Below are 18,258 nucleotides of genomic sequence, written 5' to 3'. Positions count from 1 at the left end.
TTCAGCTTTAAAAATTAGAAGCCAATTTTTTATTAGCAAATGTTTTATTTGCTAATGAAACCTCTTTCTCAAGACACTGCTGTTGCTTTATTACACTGAGTCCTGCATCCATCCCATAAACAGAAAGTTGAACTCTGGGCAGTGGTAGCAGAGAAAACATGGAGGCATACAAAGTAGAAAAAAAGCTGCTCTGCAGGGACTCTTCGCAAAAGTTAACTACAAAGCAAATCTGCATTACTATGTCATAAAAGAAAAATGATACTATCTAGAAAACCTATTTGTTCTTACTTATATTGACTACTGCAGAAAATTTAGGCCTTTTATCTAGCTTTTACCAGAGTGAATATAGGTGATTCCTCAGAATACATTTTTAAAATATCTGAGAGAGCTTGCCATTATCTTTTTGATTTCTTTAATTGCTCTATTCATGAATTAGGGACTGTTAATGATTTAAACTCCATTTTTGATAAACATACAGCCAAGTTGATTTTTCCTTAATACTTTTCTCTAGTACTTATCCCTCTTTCTCTTATCCCAAAGTAATCTACTGGAGGTGATTCTAACAACCAAGTCAGACTATTACAATGAGAATCCCTAGAATCTAAGCTCCCCTAGAATACAACTTCTCCCTTCAGTTTCACTTGCTAGGCATGTAATAAACACTCAACAAATTTCCACTGAATGGAAAATTCCATCAATGTGAAACACTGAAAAGATACACAAATCTGGCCAGCGTGGTGGCTCACACCCGTAATCCTAGCACTTAGGGAAGCCGGGGGGGGGGTGGATCACTTGAGGCCAGGAGTTCCAGACCAGCCTAGCCAACGTGGCAAAACCCCATCTCTACTAAAAATATAAAAAAACCACTGCAGTGATGCGCACCTGTAATTCCAGCTACTTAGGAGGCTGAGGTAGGAGAATCACTTGAACCTGGGAGGTGGTGGTTACAGTGAGCTAAAATGGCACCACTGCACCCCAGCCTGAGCAACAGAGTTAGACCCCGTCTCAAAAACACCACCACCACCTCCTCCACATCTTAGGCTCCACACTCTAAAACTTTTGTATTATATCTGCTGTTGTAAAACCTAGAAATCTGCATTTTAAAAAGTATTTCACATACAATTTCACTGAATAACCCTAATTAAGTCCATACTATTTAATAACATAAAATGAAAGTTTAAAAGAGAAAAAAGTTGAAAATATTTTAGTTGTTCAGACACTGAACATCAGACACTGAAGGTAAGTCTACCTTACCTTCTCCCCTACTGATATGGTTTGGATCTGTGTACCCACCCAAATCTCATGTTCAACTGTAATCTCCAATGTTGGCATGTGGCCTGGTGGGAGGTGACTAAATCATGGGGGCAGTTTCTAATGATTTAGCACCATCCCCCTAGGCCCATCCTCATGATTAAGAGTTCTCTCAAGATCTGGTTGTTTAAAAATGTGTGGTACCTTCCCCCTCCCTCTCTTTCTCCTGTTCCAGCCATATATCCCACACCTGCTTCCCGTTCCCTTTTCACCATGGCGGTAATTTTCCTGAGGTCTCCCCAGATGCAGACGCCACTATACTTCCTATACAGCCTGTGGAACCGTGAGCCAACTAAACCTCTTTTCTCTATAAATTACCCAGTCTTGGGTATTTCTTTTTTGTTTATTTGTCTGTTTGTTTGAGAAGGACTCTCACTTTGTCGCCCAGGCTGGAGTGCAGCGGCACAATCTCAGCTCATTGCAAGCTCCGCCTCCCAGGTTCCAGCAACTCTCCTGACTCAGCCTCCAGCGCAGCTGGGATTACAGGTGTGCGCCACTACGCCCAGCTACTTTTTGTATTTTTAGTAGAGACCAGGTTTCGCCGTGTTTGCCAGGCTGGTCTTGAATTCCTGACCTCAGGTGATCCACCTACCTCAGCCTCCCAAAGTGCTAGGATTACAGGCATAAGCCACCACACCCGGCCTCGGGTATCTCTTTATAGCAGTGCGAGAACATACTAATATCCCTAGCCTCTTCATATTTCCCACACACAGCTTAATTAGTTTTCCTAGAGCTCCCATGAAATAAGCCATGACCCTTCTTGCCCATCATTACTTTTTCTCTCACTGACTGGCCCACAGTATTCCCCAGAGCCAACCTAAGTCCTGCTACATCAAAACTCCCAATAATTTAACCCCCGCTCACCTACTGGAGCGGAACTGCCTCAACTGAACGGTGGCTGACACCAGTGCTTCCCCGTCCATACATCAGAACCCTCGGCACTGAATCAGAATTCCTAGTATTTAATCATGAGTTATTAAACCTGACCACAAAGTTTTCTGCCCAAAGCTATAAAAATCCTCAAATTAATACTAACCATATCATTAATAAGGCCAATTCGTGTCGGTGGGGCTTGAAGACCTAGTAGTGTTGCAAGGCGACGCTGTTTTTCAACTATAATGCCATCCATATCCAGAAGTCGAGCAATATCCGTACGCTCAGGAGTAATAGGGATGGAAAGAGTGGCTAAAAGGACTCTAGTAGACATTCTATGGAGAACAAAGTTTTAAATCTGTTAGGTTTATAAATGATACTTGATAAGCGGAAAAGCACTTCTCTTTAATCTTAAGGCGTGCTAGTGACAGAACGTGTACATCACCACGGTGCACAATATTCATAAATATTATTCCATCAAAGCACGAGAGTAAGAGAAATGGACTGTGTTTAAATGAATACTTAAATCAGAACTTCATCTATCCACTCAGTACTGTCCATGTTTTCTAGCTTCAGAAAGACTGTGATTAAATGGCAGAAAAGGCATATTCGTATACCCCAGATTTCCTTACAAAATTAAGGCAGGTTTAAAAATTAAGGAAATGGCTGGGCGCAGTGGCTCACATCTACTGGGAGGCCAAAGCGGGCAGATCACCTTAGGTTAGGAGTTCCAGACCAGCCTGGATAACATGGTAAAACCCCATCTCTACTAAAAATACAAAAATTAGCCAGACACAGTGACAGGAGCCTGTAATCCCAGCTACTCAGGAGGCTGAGGCAGGAGAATCACTTGATACCCAGGAGACGGAGGGCGCAGTGAGCCGAGATAGCACCACTGAACTCCAGCCTGGGCGGCAGAGTAAGACTGTCTCAAAACAAAACAAAACAAAACAAAACAAAAAAACCCTAAGGAAATAAGTGGCAATAAGGGAGAAAAAAATTATAAGAATCACAAGTGAACACTATTATGGTAGTGAGGGAGATGGGCAGACAAAAACAAGGGGCTAATTTTTCACATCCCTGAAAAACAATAAGTCAGGCTGCATTCGGAGCATGGCAGGACCCCAAAGCCTGTGAGCCCTGGAGCTGAAGGGCTAGCATTTTCCCTTCGCCATTTCCAAGACTGTGACCTTAGGCAAGATACTTAATTTTCTGAGTCATAAGGCTATTGCAAAGATTAAACCAAATAATGTACTAAGAGCTAGACAGCCTAATGCTCACTATTATTATAGTACTCTCTGAAGGCAAGCTATGTGTCTGGAAGAACATGTTTTTCCTTAAAACAAACAGATGTGCGCCAGGCACAGTGGCTCACGCCTGTAATCCCAGCACTTTGGAAGGCTGAGGCAGGTGGATCACCTGAGGTCAGGAGTTCAAGACCAGCCTGGCTAACATAGTGAAACCCTGTTTCTACTAAAAATACAAAAAAAAAAAAAAAAAGGCCAGGCGCGGTGGCTCAAGCCTGTAATCCCAGCACTTTGGGAGGCCGAGACGGGCGGATCACGAGGTCAGGAGATCGAGACCATCCTGGCTAACATGGTGAAACCCCGTCTCTACTAAAAAAAAATACAAAAACTAGCCGGGCGAGGTGGCGGGCGCCTGTAGTCCCAGCTACTCGGGAGGCTGAGGCAGGAGAATGGCGTAAACCCTGAGATCCCGCCACTGCACTCCAGTCCGGGCGACAGAGCGAGACTCCGCCTCAAAAAAAAAAAAATTACAAAAAAATTAGCCAGGTGTGATGGCGGACGCCTGTAATCCCAGCTACTCGGGAGGCTGAGGCAGAAGTGCTTGAACCCGGGAGGCAGAGGTTGCAGCGAGCCGACATCGTGCCATTGCACTCCAGCTTGGGCAACGGGAGTGAAATTCCGGCTCAAAAAAAAGGGATGTGAATTACATAAGTGACAGTGGATGCCATAATGGACACCATCCTCAAGAGTTTCTAAGAAAATATACTAGTGGCCAGGCACAGTGGCTCATGCCTATAAATCCCAACATATTGGGAGCCTAAGGCAGGTAGATCACTTGAGATCAGAAGCTTTGAGACCAGCCGGGGCAACATAACGAGACCCTGTCTCCACAAAAAAAATTAAACATTAGCTGGACGTGGTGGCGCTCGCCTGTAGTCTCTGCTACTCAGAAGGCTGAGGTGGAAGAATCGCCTGAGCCCAGGAGTTCGAGGATGCATGCAGCGAGCTACAACACACCACTACACTCCAGCCTGAGCAAGGAAACAAGACCCTATCAGAAAGGAAAGAAAGACCGTATTAGAAAGCAAAGAAAAAGAGAACAAAGGAGAGAAAGAAAGAAAATATACTAGCGGGACTCATTTAATTGGTCCCATGAATTGCTGTAAAATAGTTTTACATAAGAAAGACACTTTGCTGTACGTAATTCTACTGGATAACAAAATAATTGGTCTACCAATATAAGAAAATAGGTGGTATGTTGTTGTGTAAGTTCAATAGCATTTTTTTCTTTTTTTTTTTTTTTTGAGATGGAGTCTTGCTCTATCGTCCAGGCTGGAGTGCAGTGGCACAATCTCAGCTGACCACAACCTACGTCTCCCAGGTTCAAGCCATTCTCTCATTCTCTGGCCTCAGCCTCCCGAGTAGCTGGGATACAGGCGTGCGCCACCACACCCAGCTGATTTTTGTATTTTTAGTAGAGACGGGGTTTTGCCATGTTGGCCAGGCTGGTCTTGAACTCCTAACCTCAAGTGATCCACCCACCTCAGCCTCCCAAAAGTGCTGGGATTACAGGCATGAGTCACTGTGCCCGGCCAGAAATGTATTTTTTTAAGTGACAGGAAACAGGTTATATGTAATGTTAAAAATAATAAAATGGAAGACTATGCCTTCAGAGCTCATTTCTGTAGTTTGTTGCTACAGAAGCTTCTCTGAACGTGTGGAGCACGAGGAAAACATGGTCTGTAGGTTGCTGGGTTACAGACCCTTCTTTTTACATTCATATGTATTTATATAATAAATATGTCCCATATATTCTACAGTTAATATTTTGCAATCAGGAAAAAAATGACCTGATAGAAGTATTTACCTTGCTGGGCGTGGCGGCTCACACCTGTAATCCCAGCACTTTGGGAGGCCGAGTCAGGAGGATCACCTGAGGACAGGAGTCCAAGGACAGCCTGGCCAACATCGTGAAACCCCATCTCTACCAAAAACACAAAAAATTAGCCAGGCATGGTGGTGCACACCCAGCTGCTCGGGAGGCTGAGGCAGGAGAATCATTTGAATCCAGGAGGCGGAGTGAGATCACACCACTGCACTCCAGCCAGGGCAACAAGAGCGAAGGCTCTGTCTCAAGAGGAAAAAAAAAGTTGGGTGCGGTGGCTCACACCTGTAATCCCAGCACTTTTGAGAGGCGGGGGCAGGTGGATCACGAGGTCAGAAGTTTGAGGCCAGCCTCGAATATGGTAAAACCCCATCTCTACTAAAAATGCAAAAATTAGCCAGGCATGGTGATGGGTGTCTGTAATCCCAGCTACTCCAGAGACTGAGCCAGGAGAATTGCTTGAACATGGGAGGCAGAGGATGCAGTGAGCCGAGATCACGCCACTGCACTCCAGCCTGGGCAACAAAGCAAGACTGTGTTTCACCAAAAAAAAGAAAAAAAAGGGTTTTTCTTAATTTTCTATTTGTTCTAAGAATAGACTCTAAATACCTGTATGTGGATAGAAAGCTCATCCGTTAAATGTGTTTTTGCTAATATTCAAATTTCTCAATTGGGCTTTAGTGGAATTACTTATCACCCAAGGTGAGGAGTTCAAGACCAACTACTAAAGTCCAAGAATACTGTTCAGGAAGGGCAACGTCTTGAGACGTCTATAATTATCACAACGGGGGGTGGTTGCTACTAGCATCTAATGGGGAGAAGCTGGAGATGCTGCTAAACAATCTGCAGTACACAGGACAGCCCCACGACTGAGAATTATCCAACCCAAAATGTCAGCAGTGCAGAGGCTGAGAAACCACGGCCTAGAATATACCATGTCATGTAACAAATGATATTTGTTACAGAATTTCAACATTATCCAAGTATAACATTCTTACCTTTGCATCTCATCTTGTGTAAGATTCTTTCTCATTTCTCTAGAGAGATGGTAAAGACGATGGAGTGTAGACGCATGAAAAAGAGCATTTCCAGATTTCCAAAACACAGTTGAGACTTTGTTATAGTAATTTGCCATCAACTGAGGTTTAGGTGGTTTTTTAGACAAGGAGAATAGCCCATGAATATCTTCCACAGCTTTGAATGCTTCCTAAAATTAGTAGTACAAATTAAAGTCATTGCATTCTATAACATGAAAAAAATCTAATTCAAATTTCTATGAAACCTACAACACAGAAAACATAAAAATAGCAAATAAAATACCTTTGTGTGGTTCTCTTTACTCATGTATAATATCTATTTTAGAAAACTGCCATAATTACAAAAACACTAACTCCTTAAACTTTTTAAAGTTCTTTAGGAAATATTGAAAAGTAGACAGAACAGACTCAAGAAAATATCTGCATATTATCCCATCACTTGGGACAACAAAAACAAAAAAATCTAGAAGGACATACAACAGGTTATTTCTGAGCGATAAGATAATGGATGAATAATTCCCTTCTTTTAATTTATGCATTTTTTCTACAATGGAGCATGTTTACTCATCTTCTACAGGTAGTATTTTAAGACGGGTGTCCCTATAGAAAAGGAAACACAGGCAAGAACAAGACATCGAATCATACTTTCACTTGGCTCAAAGACTCCAATCTCTAGTTTCTTCCTCTATAATTTCAATCAAATATTGTCCATCAAATATACAAAAGACTTCAAGGTCACATGACTACAAAATTATATGGAATGTTTTTGGAGGATTCTTAGAGAAAAAGGGCCAGGTGAGGACTAACCTCCTACCACCACCAAGATCTCCAATGCAAGATAGTCAGCTAAAGCACTACTAAGAAATCTAGAATAATCTACGGCAGCACTTCTCCAACAATTAATAGTAAAGGATTCTTTTTTTTTTTTATTTCTAACCTCTTACCGAAGAATATAAAATACAAAATTACCACAAAAATGAATCAGAAAAAGCTCACTTTTTATCAGAGTAAACACACAAAAAAATTTACAATAAAATTGCAACTAAGAAGCTCTGCATATGCTTCTCTATGCTATACTTATTTCATCACAGACCAGACAGTTCACAAATGACACCAGTCATGAAACCACACTTCGAGCAGCAGTGGCAAGGTATTGTTCTATATGTCAAGAAACTTGTGTCTGAAAGAGATTATATGGTTTGGTCCACAATTCAGAGAAGGCAACTAGAAACAAAATATTCTGAGATTTCTTGTTCAGAACTTTTCCCAGTCCATCAGGCAACTTTAATTCCTTACCTTATCTACTGAAATTAACCAATGCATACCAAGATGAAGCTATTCATTAAGGGGGGAGAAAAGTAACATAGACTATTATTTCTAGAAAGAAAAGCTAATAGGTCCAACATACCTGCCACAATTCCATGCTGATAGCACTGTCCAACTGAACAAGTCTGGTTTCCAAATGCATGGACTGGCTCTCTGGATTATTAAGATTGATTGCCGTACTTTGGTTATGGTGGCGCTGAATCTGCGATAAGTGCATTCTCAAATTGTCACACAGTTTACGGAATTCAGCCTTACGCGTGTATTGGAGGCAGAATTTGAAAGCTATAAGCATAATTGTAAAATATATTAGGTACCTTCCACTATCTACTTAAATATTTGACTAGGTTTTATTTCACACATTAAAATCAGTTATTTTAACAGGACTCATCAAACTCATCTTTGGTCTTTGTGATGCAATGAAAATCAACTTATTTCATCCAGACTACCTTTCTGAGTGAACCCTAAAACCAAAAACATAATCATCGGTCCTTGCCTAGAACTAAAATGTGGTGCTGGCCAAGTTTACAAATGGGAAACTAGAATTTAGATCTAAGAGTCACCTTTCAAAGACCCACCACTTTAAATCCTAAGAGTAAAAATAATCTAGTCTGAAATATAATGAACTTTGATATCTAACTTACATAAAAAGCAACAAGGTTCTGTACTAATTAAAACTACATAATACAAATTGAGTAACCTAATTTCAACTGATTACAGATGGATGAACTACTTGTTCCCTGTCATTTAAATGGACAAGTTAATTTTTTTACTGTCACATATGCAATATTAGATTGTTTTTTAGATTTCCTTTCCCCTTAAAAATAGTATGTCTATTTTAACAGACCTAAAACAGAGATGCAGTTTAACTTCAAGTTAATATTTGTATCAACAGCTATGAAAAAGTCCAAATTTACTTGTGTTAAAGTGAAAATTCAGGCTGGGCAGAGCTGTAATCTCAGCACTTTGGGAGGCCAAAGCAAGAGGATCACTTGAGTCCAGAAGTCTGAGACCAGCCTGGGCAACAATGCAAAATCCCAGCTCTTTTTTAAAAAATAAAAATAAATTTAAAAAAAACCCAAAGTAGAGAATTCAAGTTTACTAAAAAAAAAAAAAGGAAGTTTATTTTTTCAGTCATATGCAGAATTCCAAAAGGACTTTAAAATGTCTTTCATTGTTACTGATATTTGTGTAAAAAGAAAAAAAATTTTTCAGATATCAACAAAATACAATTCACACAAAACTCCTTTAACAAGGAAAACAAATTCCTTACTCGGTCTTTTTGGTTTTGTTTTTTTGTTTTTGTTTTTTTTGAGACGGAGTCTTGCTGTTACCAAGGCTAAAGTGTAGCAGTGCCATCCTGGCTCACTGCAACCTCCGCCTCCTAGGTTCAAGCAATCCTCCCACCTCAGCCTCCTGAGTAGCTGGGATTACAGGTGTGTACCACAATGCCCAGCTAAATTTTTTGTATTTTTAGTAGAGAAGGGGTTTCACTAAGTTGGCCAGGCTGCTCTTGAACTCCTGACCTCAAGTGATCTACCCACCTTGACCTCCCAAAGTGCTGGGATTACAGGTGTGAGCCACCACATCCGGCTGCAGTCATTTAATATCATGTGAATGCCAACATTTCAATAAGGATATAAAACTAGTTCATTTTAAGCACTTTTCAGAAAATGCACTCCTCAATTTCAAAGCACTTCACTCAGATTTGATCTCATCTTACCTTGCTGGGCAATATCATGATAAAGGCGCTCTACTCTAGAATTGTTTCTAAGAAGGTCCAAACACTGCCTGTAAGACTCCCACAGGAATTTAACCCATGGAGTTAAAAGTAATCTGTCAGTACGATCCTGAGTGTCTTCACCACTTACAGCACTTAGGAGAACACTACGAAGACAGAAAAAAATGTTGAAAACAATTTTAGACAGTTTCCTACTTTGCCATGTGATTAAAAACCAAAATCAACAATGTTCATCGGAAAACAGTGCAAATTCTTCCCACAACTTTGTACACACTGCAAAGGTGTCACTAACCACTCCCTGAATTCCCAATCTGCATTATGATCATTTAAATTAGTATTTGCCCTTCTATCTTACGGCTGTCATTTTCCACTTCTATGAATTTTTATTACCTACATAAATTTATTGGTTACTATGCATTTAAAACTTCGAAGACTTGCATTTTTTTCTGATAAACATCTACTTCAAAAGGAAATGAAGACCCATGTAAAGGAAAACACCAAGTTAACTATCAAAGCATTTATTAGAGGTCTAACCCACATACCTCTCAGGAGTTTGAATATTATCCAGATCTTCTATATCTAAGACCATCTGTTGAGATTCTTCTTTAGCAGCTTCAGTTTTTTCCTCTGCCATTTTCAAATATGCCCTAACAACATCCTCCAGAGATTTTATGTTCACCTAATCCAAAAATACAAAACTCTTCAGAACTTATTTTTCCATTGAACCATAAGATGTTTTAAAGGCAAATTTTAAGAGAAATACAATATATTAACTTTGAAAGGTAAGCTCTTCTGCAGATTACTAAAAGCATTTGTCAAAAATATACAACCCAGTTCTGTTTGTACCTGTTGACAAATGTTCTTATACTGGTACAACCCCTCCTTTGCCAAGTGGCTCTTGCGAAGATCCACGCAAAGTTCCAAGTATTTCAACATAATTGGTTCGTGTATCTTTTGCCATGTTCTATGTTTTTTACTTTTCATAACATCATAAAGAACGTCCAGAGCAGGCTGCTTTTTGCCAACCTCAAGAAATTCTGAAAAATTCAGGAGAATTAAAATTAGTTATGTACACTATAGAAGAGTCTAAACTTTACTTTTTTAAACGGCTACTTCAATTCCCCAACTCATTACCAAGTTTTTACTAAGTTACATTTATTTCTGACTTCTAAAGCTATGCCATAATTATCAAAAGTAAAACAACAGAAAGACTTGTGCTGTGTTGCAATATGATCTACAAGTAAAACTGAATTTCACTGTATTCCACTGTGATTTGAAAGTTCCAGGCCAGGAGCAGTGGCTCATGTCTGTAATCCCAGCACTTTGGGAGGCCGAGCTGGGCCAATCACTTGAGGTCTGGAGTTGGAGACCACCCTGGCCAATATGATGAAACCCGTCTCTACCAAAAATACAAAAATTAGCCGGGCATGGTGGTATGTGCCTATAGTCCCAGCTACTCAGGAGGCCGAGGCAGAAGAATCGCTTGAAACCAGGAGGCGGAGGTTGCAGTGAGCCGAAATCGCACCACTGCACTCCAGCCTGGGCGACAAGAGTGAAATTCCGTGTCTCAAAAAATAAACAAATTAAATAATGTGTCAGTATTGGTTCATTAGTTGTTACAAATAAAAATCAACAGGGGAGAAAGTGGGTGTGGTGTCAATGAAACTATGTACTCTCTTCCCAACACTCTGGAAATCTCAAACTGCTCTAAAAAAGTTTTCTTGTTTTTTAATAAAAAAAATAGAAAAATGGGGCCAGGCACAGTGGCTCCCGCCTATAATCCCAACACCTTGGGAAGACAAGGGCAGATCACTTGAGGTTAGGATTTCAAGATTAGCCTAACCAAAATGGAGAAACCCAGTCTCTACAACCAAAACGGAGAAACCCAGTCTCTACTAAAAATACAAAGTTGTTAGCAGGGCGTAGTGGTGCATGCCTGTAATCCCAGCTACTCGGGAGGCTGGGAATAGCATGAACCTGGGAGGTGGAGGTTGAGGTGAGCTGAGATGGTGCCACTGCACTCCAGCCTGGGCAACAAGAATGAAACTCCAACTCGAAAAAAAGAAAAAAGGAAAAAAAATAGAGTGTGTGTGTGACACAGAGTCTCACTGTGCCACCCAGGCTGGAGTACACTGGTGTGATCTCAGCTTACCACAACCTCCGCCTCCCGGGTTCAAGCGATTCTCCTGCCTCAGCTTCCTGAGTAGCTGGGATTACAGGCACCAGCCACAGGGCCCAGCTTATTTTTGTATGTTTAGTAGAGACAGGGTTTCACCATCTTGGCCAGGCTGGTCTCAAACTCCTGACCTCATGATCCACCCGCCTTGGCCTCCCAAAGTGCTGGGATTACAGGCCTGAGTCACCAGGCCCAGCCAACTTATATTCTTTTGAATTTATTAACCCCTGAGCCCAAAGGCTTTCTATGTGCTAACATTTTAAAATCTAGTTCCAATTTTAAGTTTTATGCATACTGTTTTGAAATACAGTCAAGGCCGGGCACGGTGGCTCAAGCCTGTAATCCCAGCACTTTGGGAGGCCGAGACGGGCGAATCACGAGGTCAGGAGATCAAGACCAGGAGATCGAGACCATCCTGGCTAACACAGTGAAACCCCGTCTCTACTAAAAAAATACAAAAAACTAGCCGGACGTGGTGGCGGGTGCCTGTAGTCCGCTACTTGGGAGGCTGAGCCAGGAGAATGGCGTGAACACGGGAGGCGGAGCTTGCAGTGAGCAGAGATGGCGCCACTGCACTCCAGCCTGGGGGACAGAGCGAGACTCCTTCTCAAAAAAAAAAAAAAAGAAAAAAGAAATACAGTCAAAAGCAGTATCTCCACCATTACATTATTTGACTAAGTTTAAAATTCATCTTATATTTCCTCATCTTTTCTTTTGTACACTTAATAGACTGGGGGAGAAAGAGGTTGCTTACCCTAAGTCAACTGGTGAAATTCATCTTAACATTCATAATTGCAAATTTCACACACACACAAACTTCCCAATGAACATTTAAAAAATAATTTGGGGGAATTAAAACACTACATTTAAAATAAGGTATAAAACACTATATAGATCACTCTCCTTTTTAAAAATATCATTGCTTATTTTCCTTGGAACAAGACTTTTTTTTTTTTTTTTTATGGAGTCTGGCTCTGTCGCCCAGGTTGGAATGCAGTAGCTTGATCTCTGCTCACTGCAAGATCCGCCTACCGGGTTCATGTCATTTTCTTGCCTCAGCCTCCTGAGTAGCTGGGACTACAGGCGCCTGCCACCACGCCTGGCTAATTTTTTTTTTTTTTGTATTTTTAGTGGAGACGGGGTTTCACCATGTTAGCCAGGATGGTCTCGATCTCTTCACCTCCTGATCCGCCCACCTCGGCCTCCCAAAGGGCTGTGGTTACAGGCATGAGCCACTGCGCCCAGCCAATACTTTTTCTTTTAAGAGCTACGCAATAACATATAGCATTATCTACCATGTAACTCTGTGCTAAGCAAGCAATCGGCAAACATGTCCCTTATTTGGGGGTCTTATTAGATCCACAGATTTAGTAATTCTCTTTCTTCTTTCAAAGATCCCATCTTCCAGAAATGATGCTTCCCAACATTCTTTCCTCCAGGAAAACCACAAACAATACCCCACCTCTCCAATATATCAAAAAGTTTGCAACCAGGCATGGTGGCTCACGCCTGTAATGCCAGCACTTTGGGAAGCCGAGGTGGGCAAATCACCTGAGGTCAAGTTCGAGACCAGCCTGGCCAATATGGTGAAACCTCGTCTCTACTAAAAATACAAAAAATTAGCTGGACCATGGTGGTGCACACCAGTAATCGCAGCTACTTGGGAGGCTGAGGCAGGTCAATTACTTGAACCCAGGAGGCGGAGGCTGCAGTGAGCAGACATAGTGCCACTGTACTCCAGCCTGGGCAACAAGTCTCAAAAAAAAAAAAGTTTGCAACAGGATAAATCACAAAACATACTGAAATAAATATTTGCATAATACCTTATATGAAATCACATTTTTCACATGCAAATAATGACAAAACCCTTCACCACTGCATGAAAAAGTCCATCTTTCATTGAGTCAATCTTACTATCAAAAAAAAAACTTACTAAATGAAACAAAGATGTAATACAACTAGATACTTTGTTGAAATAAGCCTTTCCTTGTTGTCGGGGAGGGGGTGGGAGGGAAAAAACTTGCAGTCTTCTCCTGGTCTTCTCCTATAATGCATGCAAAATTATTTTCTAAAATGCAACAGTACAGCCAGGTGCCTTGGCTCACACCTGGGTAATCCCAGTCCTATGGGAGGCCCAGGCATCACTTGTGGTCAGGAGTTAGAGATCAGCCTGGGCAACTTGGTGAAACCTTGTCTCCATTAAAAACACAAGAATTAGCCAGGCATGGTGGTGTACGTCTGTAATCCCAAATACTCTGGAGGCTGAGACTTTAGAATCACTTGAAACCAGGAGGCGGAGGTTGCAGTGAGCCAAGATTGCGTCACTGCACTCCAGCCTGGGCAATAGAGGGAGAGACTGTCTCAAAAAAGAAAAAAAGAAAAGAAAATGTAACAGTACATTAGGTGTTCTTCCTAACAAAAACAGTCTCTTATCAGCAAAAAACTTGGGAGTAAATGTGTTTAACAGAATCTATACTTTAAGAAAATCACAGCAGCAGCACTAAACCGACCTATTGTATCCAATTCCTAATCTAAAAAGGGCTTTTTAGAGATGGAACTGAAACTATTTTTTACTTTCTGAACAGTCAATTAAAACTTGATTCCTTAGCCAGGTGCGGGGGCTCACGCCTGTAAATCCCAGCACTTTGGGAGGCCAAGGCGAGCAGATCACTTGAGGCCAGGGTTTCAAGATCAGCCTGGGAAACATAGTGAAACCCCGTCTCTACTGAAAAAAATAAAAAAATTAGCCGAGCATGGTGGCACATGCCTGTAATCCCAGCTACTTGGGAGGCTGAGACAGGAGAACAGCTTGAGCCCAGGAGGCGGAGGTTGCAGTGAGCCGAGATAGTGCCACCACACTCCAGCCTGGCCAACAGAGCAAGATTCTGTCTTAAATAAATAAATAGTTGGAATGAGAACAGATTTTTCATAATCCATGACAGTCAGTCTTCTGCCTTTGTCCTAATTTATATACAAGAATTTAGTTCCTCTGAATTATTTAATGGTGGCCAGGGGAAGCTTTTGAGGCTGGAAAGAACTATCGTAAACTAAAGGTTCTATTCCAATACTTAAAATATTGACTTCCAGATTAATATTATAGAAATAAAAATTAAAATCTAGAATTATAAACCTTACTGGATGGGTGAGCATTTGGAGCATACCTTTCAAATTCATTACTGAAAGTATATATAAAGAAGTTTACATCAGCCCTTGTTGTTTACTAGTTTATTTGTGCAACAGACCAAATAGATATGCTATAATGTTACTCAATTTGTGGACTTAATAACAGCTTTATTTTTTAAAGGCACTGGTTGTAGAACATAAACTATAATAAGGTCAGCAGCAGTTAGTTTGGCACTACTAACGATATAATACAAAAAAGGGGCCTCCTCTAAATGATTACAGGATACGAAATTCTTGCCTGTAACTGTTGGTCCAAGTTCTCACCTTCCCGAATGACTACTATAATTTTTCCCCAAAAAACTGCTGATATGTATGTTTAGGGTGACCTGAATGACCATTCTACTTAAATGTATTTACATTTTATTAAGATAATGCAATAGATTAGGTCTAAATATTGTTGGGATCACAAATGCTACATATAAAACATTTAGATAAAATGAGATTATTTCCAATTAGGTGAATGCCCTTTGATCCTTCACTTATGTTTTGGAAGCAGTGCCCTGGACCATCCTCGATCTGCTCCCTTTGAGAAGGGATCCCTCAAGATCAAAGGTATGAGTTTCTACTCAGAAGGTAACACATGCATCCCCATCCAACGGCTTCAAAGGGCTGCAAGCAAGGCGTCCCCACAGTCTTTTTTAAAAAGCTGCACAAACAAAACTCAAGCTTCCCCCGGTGTCCCTCATCTTGCCTACTTTAATTTCAGATCCTTTCCTTAACCTGCCCTTCATGAATCAAGCCTATGTCAATTTAGAAACAGGAAAAAAATGTTTGATGCACATTACATATCTTTTCTGTATCAAGTTCTTATGAAGATTCCAAAAAGAGAAGCGATAAAGGAAACAAAGCCCGGAACACACCAAATATGTAATACATAGGCCATTATAGTGCTTTGGCCCACTAGTACAGGCAAAAAATACCTGTTGGGCAAAGCTTGCAAATGACTGTAAAACATCCACAACAGCCATGCAGAGTAGTCATTTCATGCAAATCATTTTGTACACTACAAATTCTAGGTTTTGAAACATGGAAAAGTCATAAACTTTGCTACAGTTTGGTTGATAGTGACAAAGTTCCATTTCAATCTCTTCTTTCCGATATATTAACAAACATCTTAAAACTTCTTGTCTGCTCTAACCATTAGATCACTGGTTATCATTAGAATGAATTAGTGATCACACCTATGTTGTAGTTTGAATAGGTTTTTAAAACAATTACTCCATTCCACACAATGTGGAATTAGCCTATTCCACAGACTACAGACCAGTTCCCTCCCCCACAAAAGTGTTACTTTTACTTTAAAAAGTATATGACCAACATATCTCTGGTCCGGCCAGATTATCAGTTTATGTGCTGACTCAAACTGCCGTCTTCACAAGATGAATTTTCAAAGAAGCTAACAAAATAAGCTCTGCAACATAAAACTGTAACTCACAAGGTATAGTCATCTACAACATGGGTAAAATCCAAAACTTCTATTTCGGTGAAGGAAGGATGAAAAGAAGAGCTATCCATGCCCTAACGATTATTAAAATTGTCCGGTTAGAGGGATAAAAAAAAAACCCTAAACAAAGTTTCTTAAGCCCAGAGACTAGGCAAGAACATGTGAATCCCCAGAACGCCAATGTAATAAACGTTGCCCCTTGGAGAGATAGGGGCAAGAAGTTTTTCCCTCAAGCGCCAATGGCCGAAGTACACATATGAAAATAGAAATCGCAGAAAGCAGCACTGTGGCCGAAAAAAAGAGAAAAAAGGACTGATCTGGATGTCAAGAGACGTTGGTTTTAAGTCTCTTGGCTCAACAACTCCCGGAGTGACCTTGGGGAAACCTCTCTCTAGGCCTGTTTCGTTATCTTTAAGAGGAGACGTGAAGTCCCTTTACATTAACTCTATTCCAACTTCCAGTGATTCGAAACAGGCTTTCGGAATGCTTCTAATCAATGCCAGGAAAAAGGAAAAAACAAAAACAAAACAAAACAAAGCAAAAAAACAGGAATCAGGTTAAATGGGTCAAGCGGCCCCTAAGTGGATATAAAGCGGCTGGGTGAAGGCTAAGTGGACCCTGACCCAGCAAAGTACTGAGCGCGGTTTGGAGAGCGGGGGTGGCTGCGGGAGGACCGGGGGTGGGTCCGTAGGGCTCCCGGCCCCGGGCAGGAGGTGGAGCCGAGGCTCTCGCGTGCATTGTCCCCGGGAGGGAGCCATGTTTCTTACTCCCCGGCACTCCCAGATGGCGGCCGGGGGCGCGGGGCCTAAGCAGACCAAAGCTCTAGGGACCTGGAGAGCCAGCGGAGGCAGGCAGCGGGGAGGGAGCTCCAGCCTGCGTAGGGGCTGTCTCCCCGGTTTCGGTCCCCGCGACGCACCCGAAGGCGGCAGGGGGAAAGAAGGGCCCCCGGGGCGACGGTTCCGGGCTCCGCGCCTCCCAGACCCCAGTCGATAAAGTGAGAAGGAAACCCATGCCCAACCACCGGCTGGGACAGCAGCTCGCAGGCCGCATCGGTATCCTCTACCCGCGCGGGCCGGGCGGCAGAGCAGTGGGAAACAGGCCCGCGCTCTCGACCTCGGAGGCCTCGGGCCGCCCCAGCCCGGCGCGCCCCGATCAGCTACTCACCGTTGGCACGTTTGAGGGCATTTTCCGGCCTCTGAAAATAGGCCGGCATCTTGGCGGCAGGCTCAGCTCACCCGGCGTCAGCGAACTCTCTAGTGGCCCGGGCCGGGAGAGGAGACGAAGGGGAACCAGCGTAAGGTTCCACGCGCCTCGCCAGCAGTCGCCCGCGCCCAGCCGGCCAGAGACGGAAAGGAAAGAGCCACGTGACCTCCCCGCGGCGGCCCTGCTGCCGTCCAGGCCCCGGATGTAGGGGCGGGCCTCCGTGTGCGCAAGCGCGCTGGCGTCACGCGCGCCGACAGACGTGGCGGCGCCGGGATCCTAGGCGCGCAAAGTCCAGTTCCTCTCTTCGGCCATTCTCGGGTAGTGTTAGGGAGACAGTCCCCAGGGTCTTCAATCTTCGAGCGATAATTGGGGTGGGAAGGGTGAGTGTGGGGTCAGAGTTTCTGTCTGGAGAACAAGCAAACGTCTGCAGATTGATTTTCAAAGCAGCTTGTGCGAAGTCGTGCTGTTACAATAACGTCCCATCCAACCAGGGAATGATGGCCTGTCTTGGCTATCTGAAAATGCTGAGTTTAACGAAAATGCAGTAAGCAAGTGTCATCAGGTCAGCGCCGCTCAACCGTGAGGGACAAGCATGGGAAGAGTGACGGCTAAAATAAGCAAGCAAGATTATTTTATGTCTTGGTAAAGTAAAAAGTTGGTATTACAGGGATTGCGTTGAGAAATTGAGGCTCTTCGAGTGGGGACAAAGCGACCTGGCAAAGGGCGAAACGCCCTGGAGCACTGCAGACTTGCTTGGTGTTTGAAAACACAAGGAAAGGAGTGTCGTCACTTTTTACATACAGCGCACGTCACAAACAAATTAAGAAAAATTAGT

The 18,258-nt window shown here is 42.4% G+C and overlaps 1 protein-coding gene across 2 annotated transcripts in view; it reads right to left on the bottom strand.

Annotated features, from left to right (window-relative positions):
• The window catches only part of EIF3A (eukaryotic translation initiation factor 3, subunit A), a 49,507-nt gene extending 31,869 nt beyond the window's left edge, over window positions 1–17,638 (bottom strand). The window contains exons 1-7 of one of the 2 annotated variants that reach the window (XM_011927791.1): window positions 17,385–17,638; window positions 10,264–10,454; window positions 9,960–10,096; window positions 9,400–9,563; window positions 7,762–7,961; window positions 6,315–6,523; window positions 2,348–2,519 (exon numbers count right to left, since the gene is read on the bottom strand). In XM_011927791.1, the coding sequence (XP_011783181.1) occupies window positions 2,348–2,519; window positions 6,315–6,523; window positions 7,762–7,961; window positions 9,400–9,563; window positions 9,960–10,096; window positions 10,264–10,454; window positions 17,385–17,433 (1,122 nt within the window). In that variant the 5' untranslated portion in view covers window positions 17,434–17,638. Of the gene's footprint in view, window positions 1–2,347; window positions 2,520–6,314; window positions 6,524–7,761; window positions 7,962–9,399; window positions 9,564–9,959; window positions 10,097–10,263; window positions 10,455–17,136; window positions 17,269–17,384 lie in introns of those variants that run through there. The other variant, XM_011927792.1, reaches the window with a different exon arrangement.
• Window positions 17,639–18,258: the final 620 nt, after the last annotated feature.

Source organism: Colobus angolensis, unplaced genomic scaffold (assembly GCF_000951035.1).
Source record: "Colobus angolensis palliatus isolate OR3802 unplaced genomic scaffold, Cang.pa_1.0 Scaffold75, whole genome shotgun sequence".
Taxonomy (NCBI): domain Eukaryota; kingdom Metazoa; phylum Chordata; class Mammalia; order Primates; family Cercopithecidae; genus Colobus; species Colobus angolensis.
Note: the sequence above shows the minus strand (reverse complement) of the source record. Positions and strands in the feature narration are given on the sequence as shown.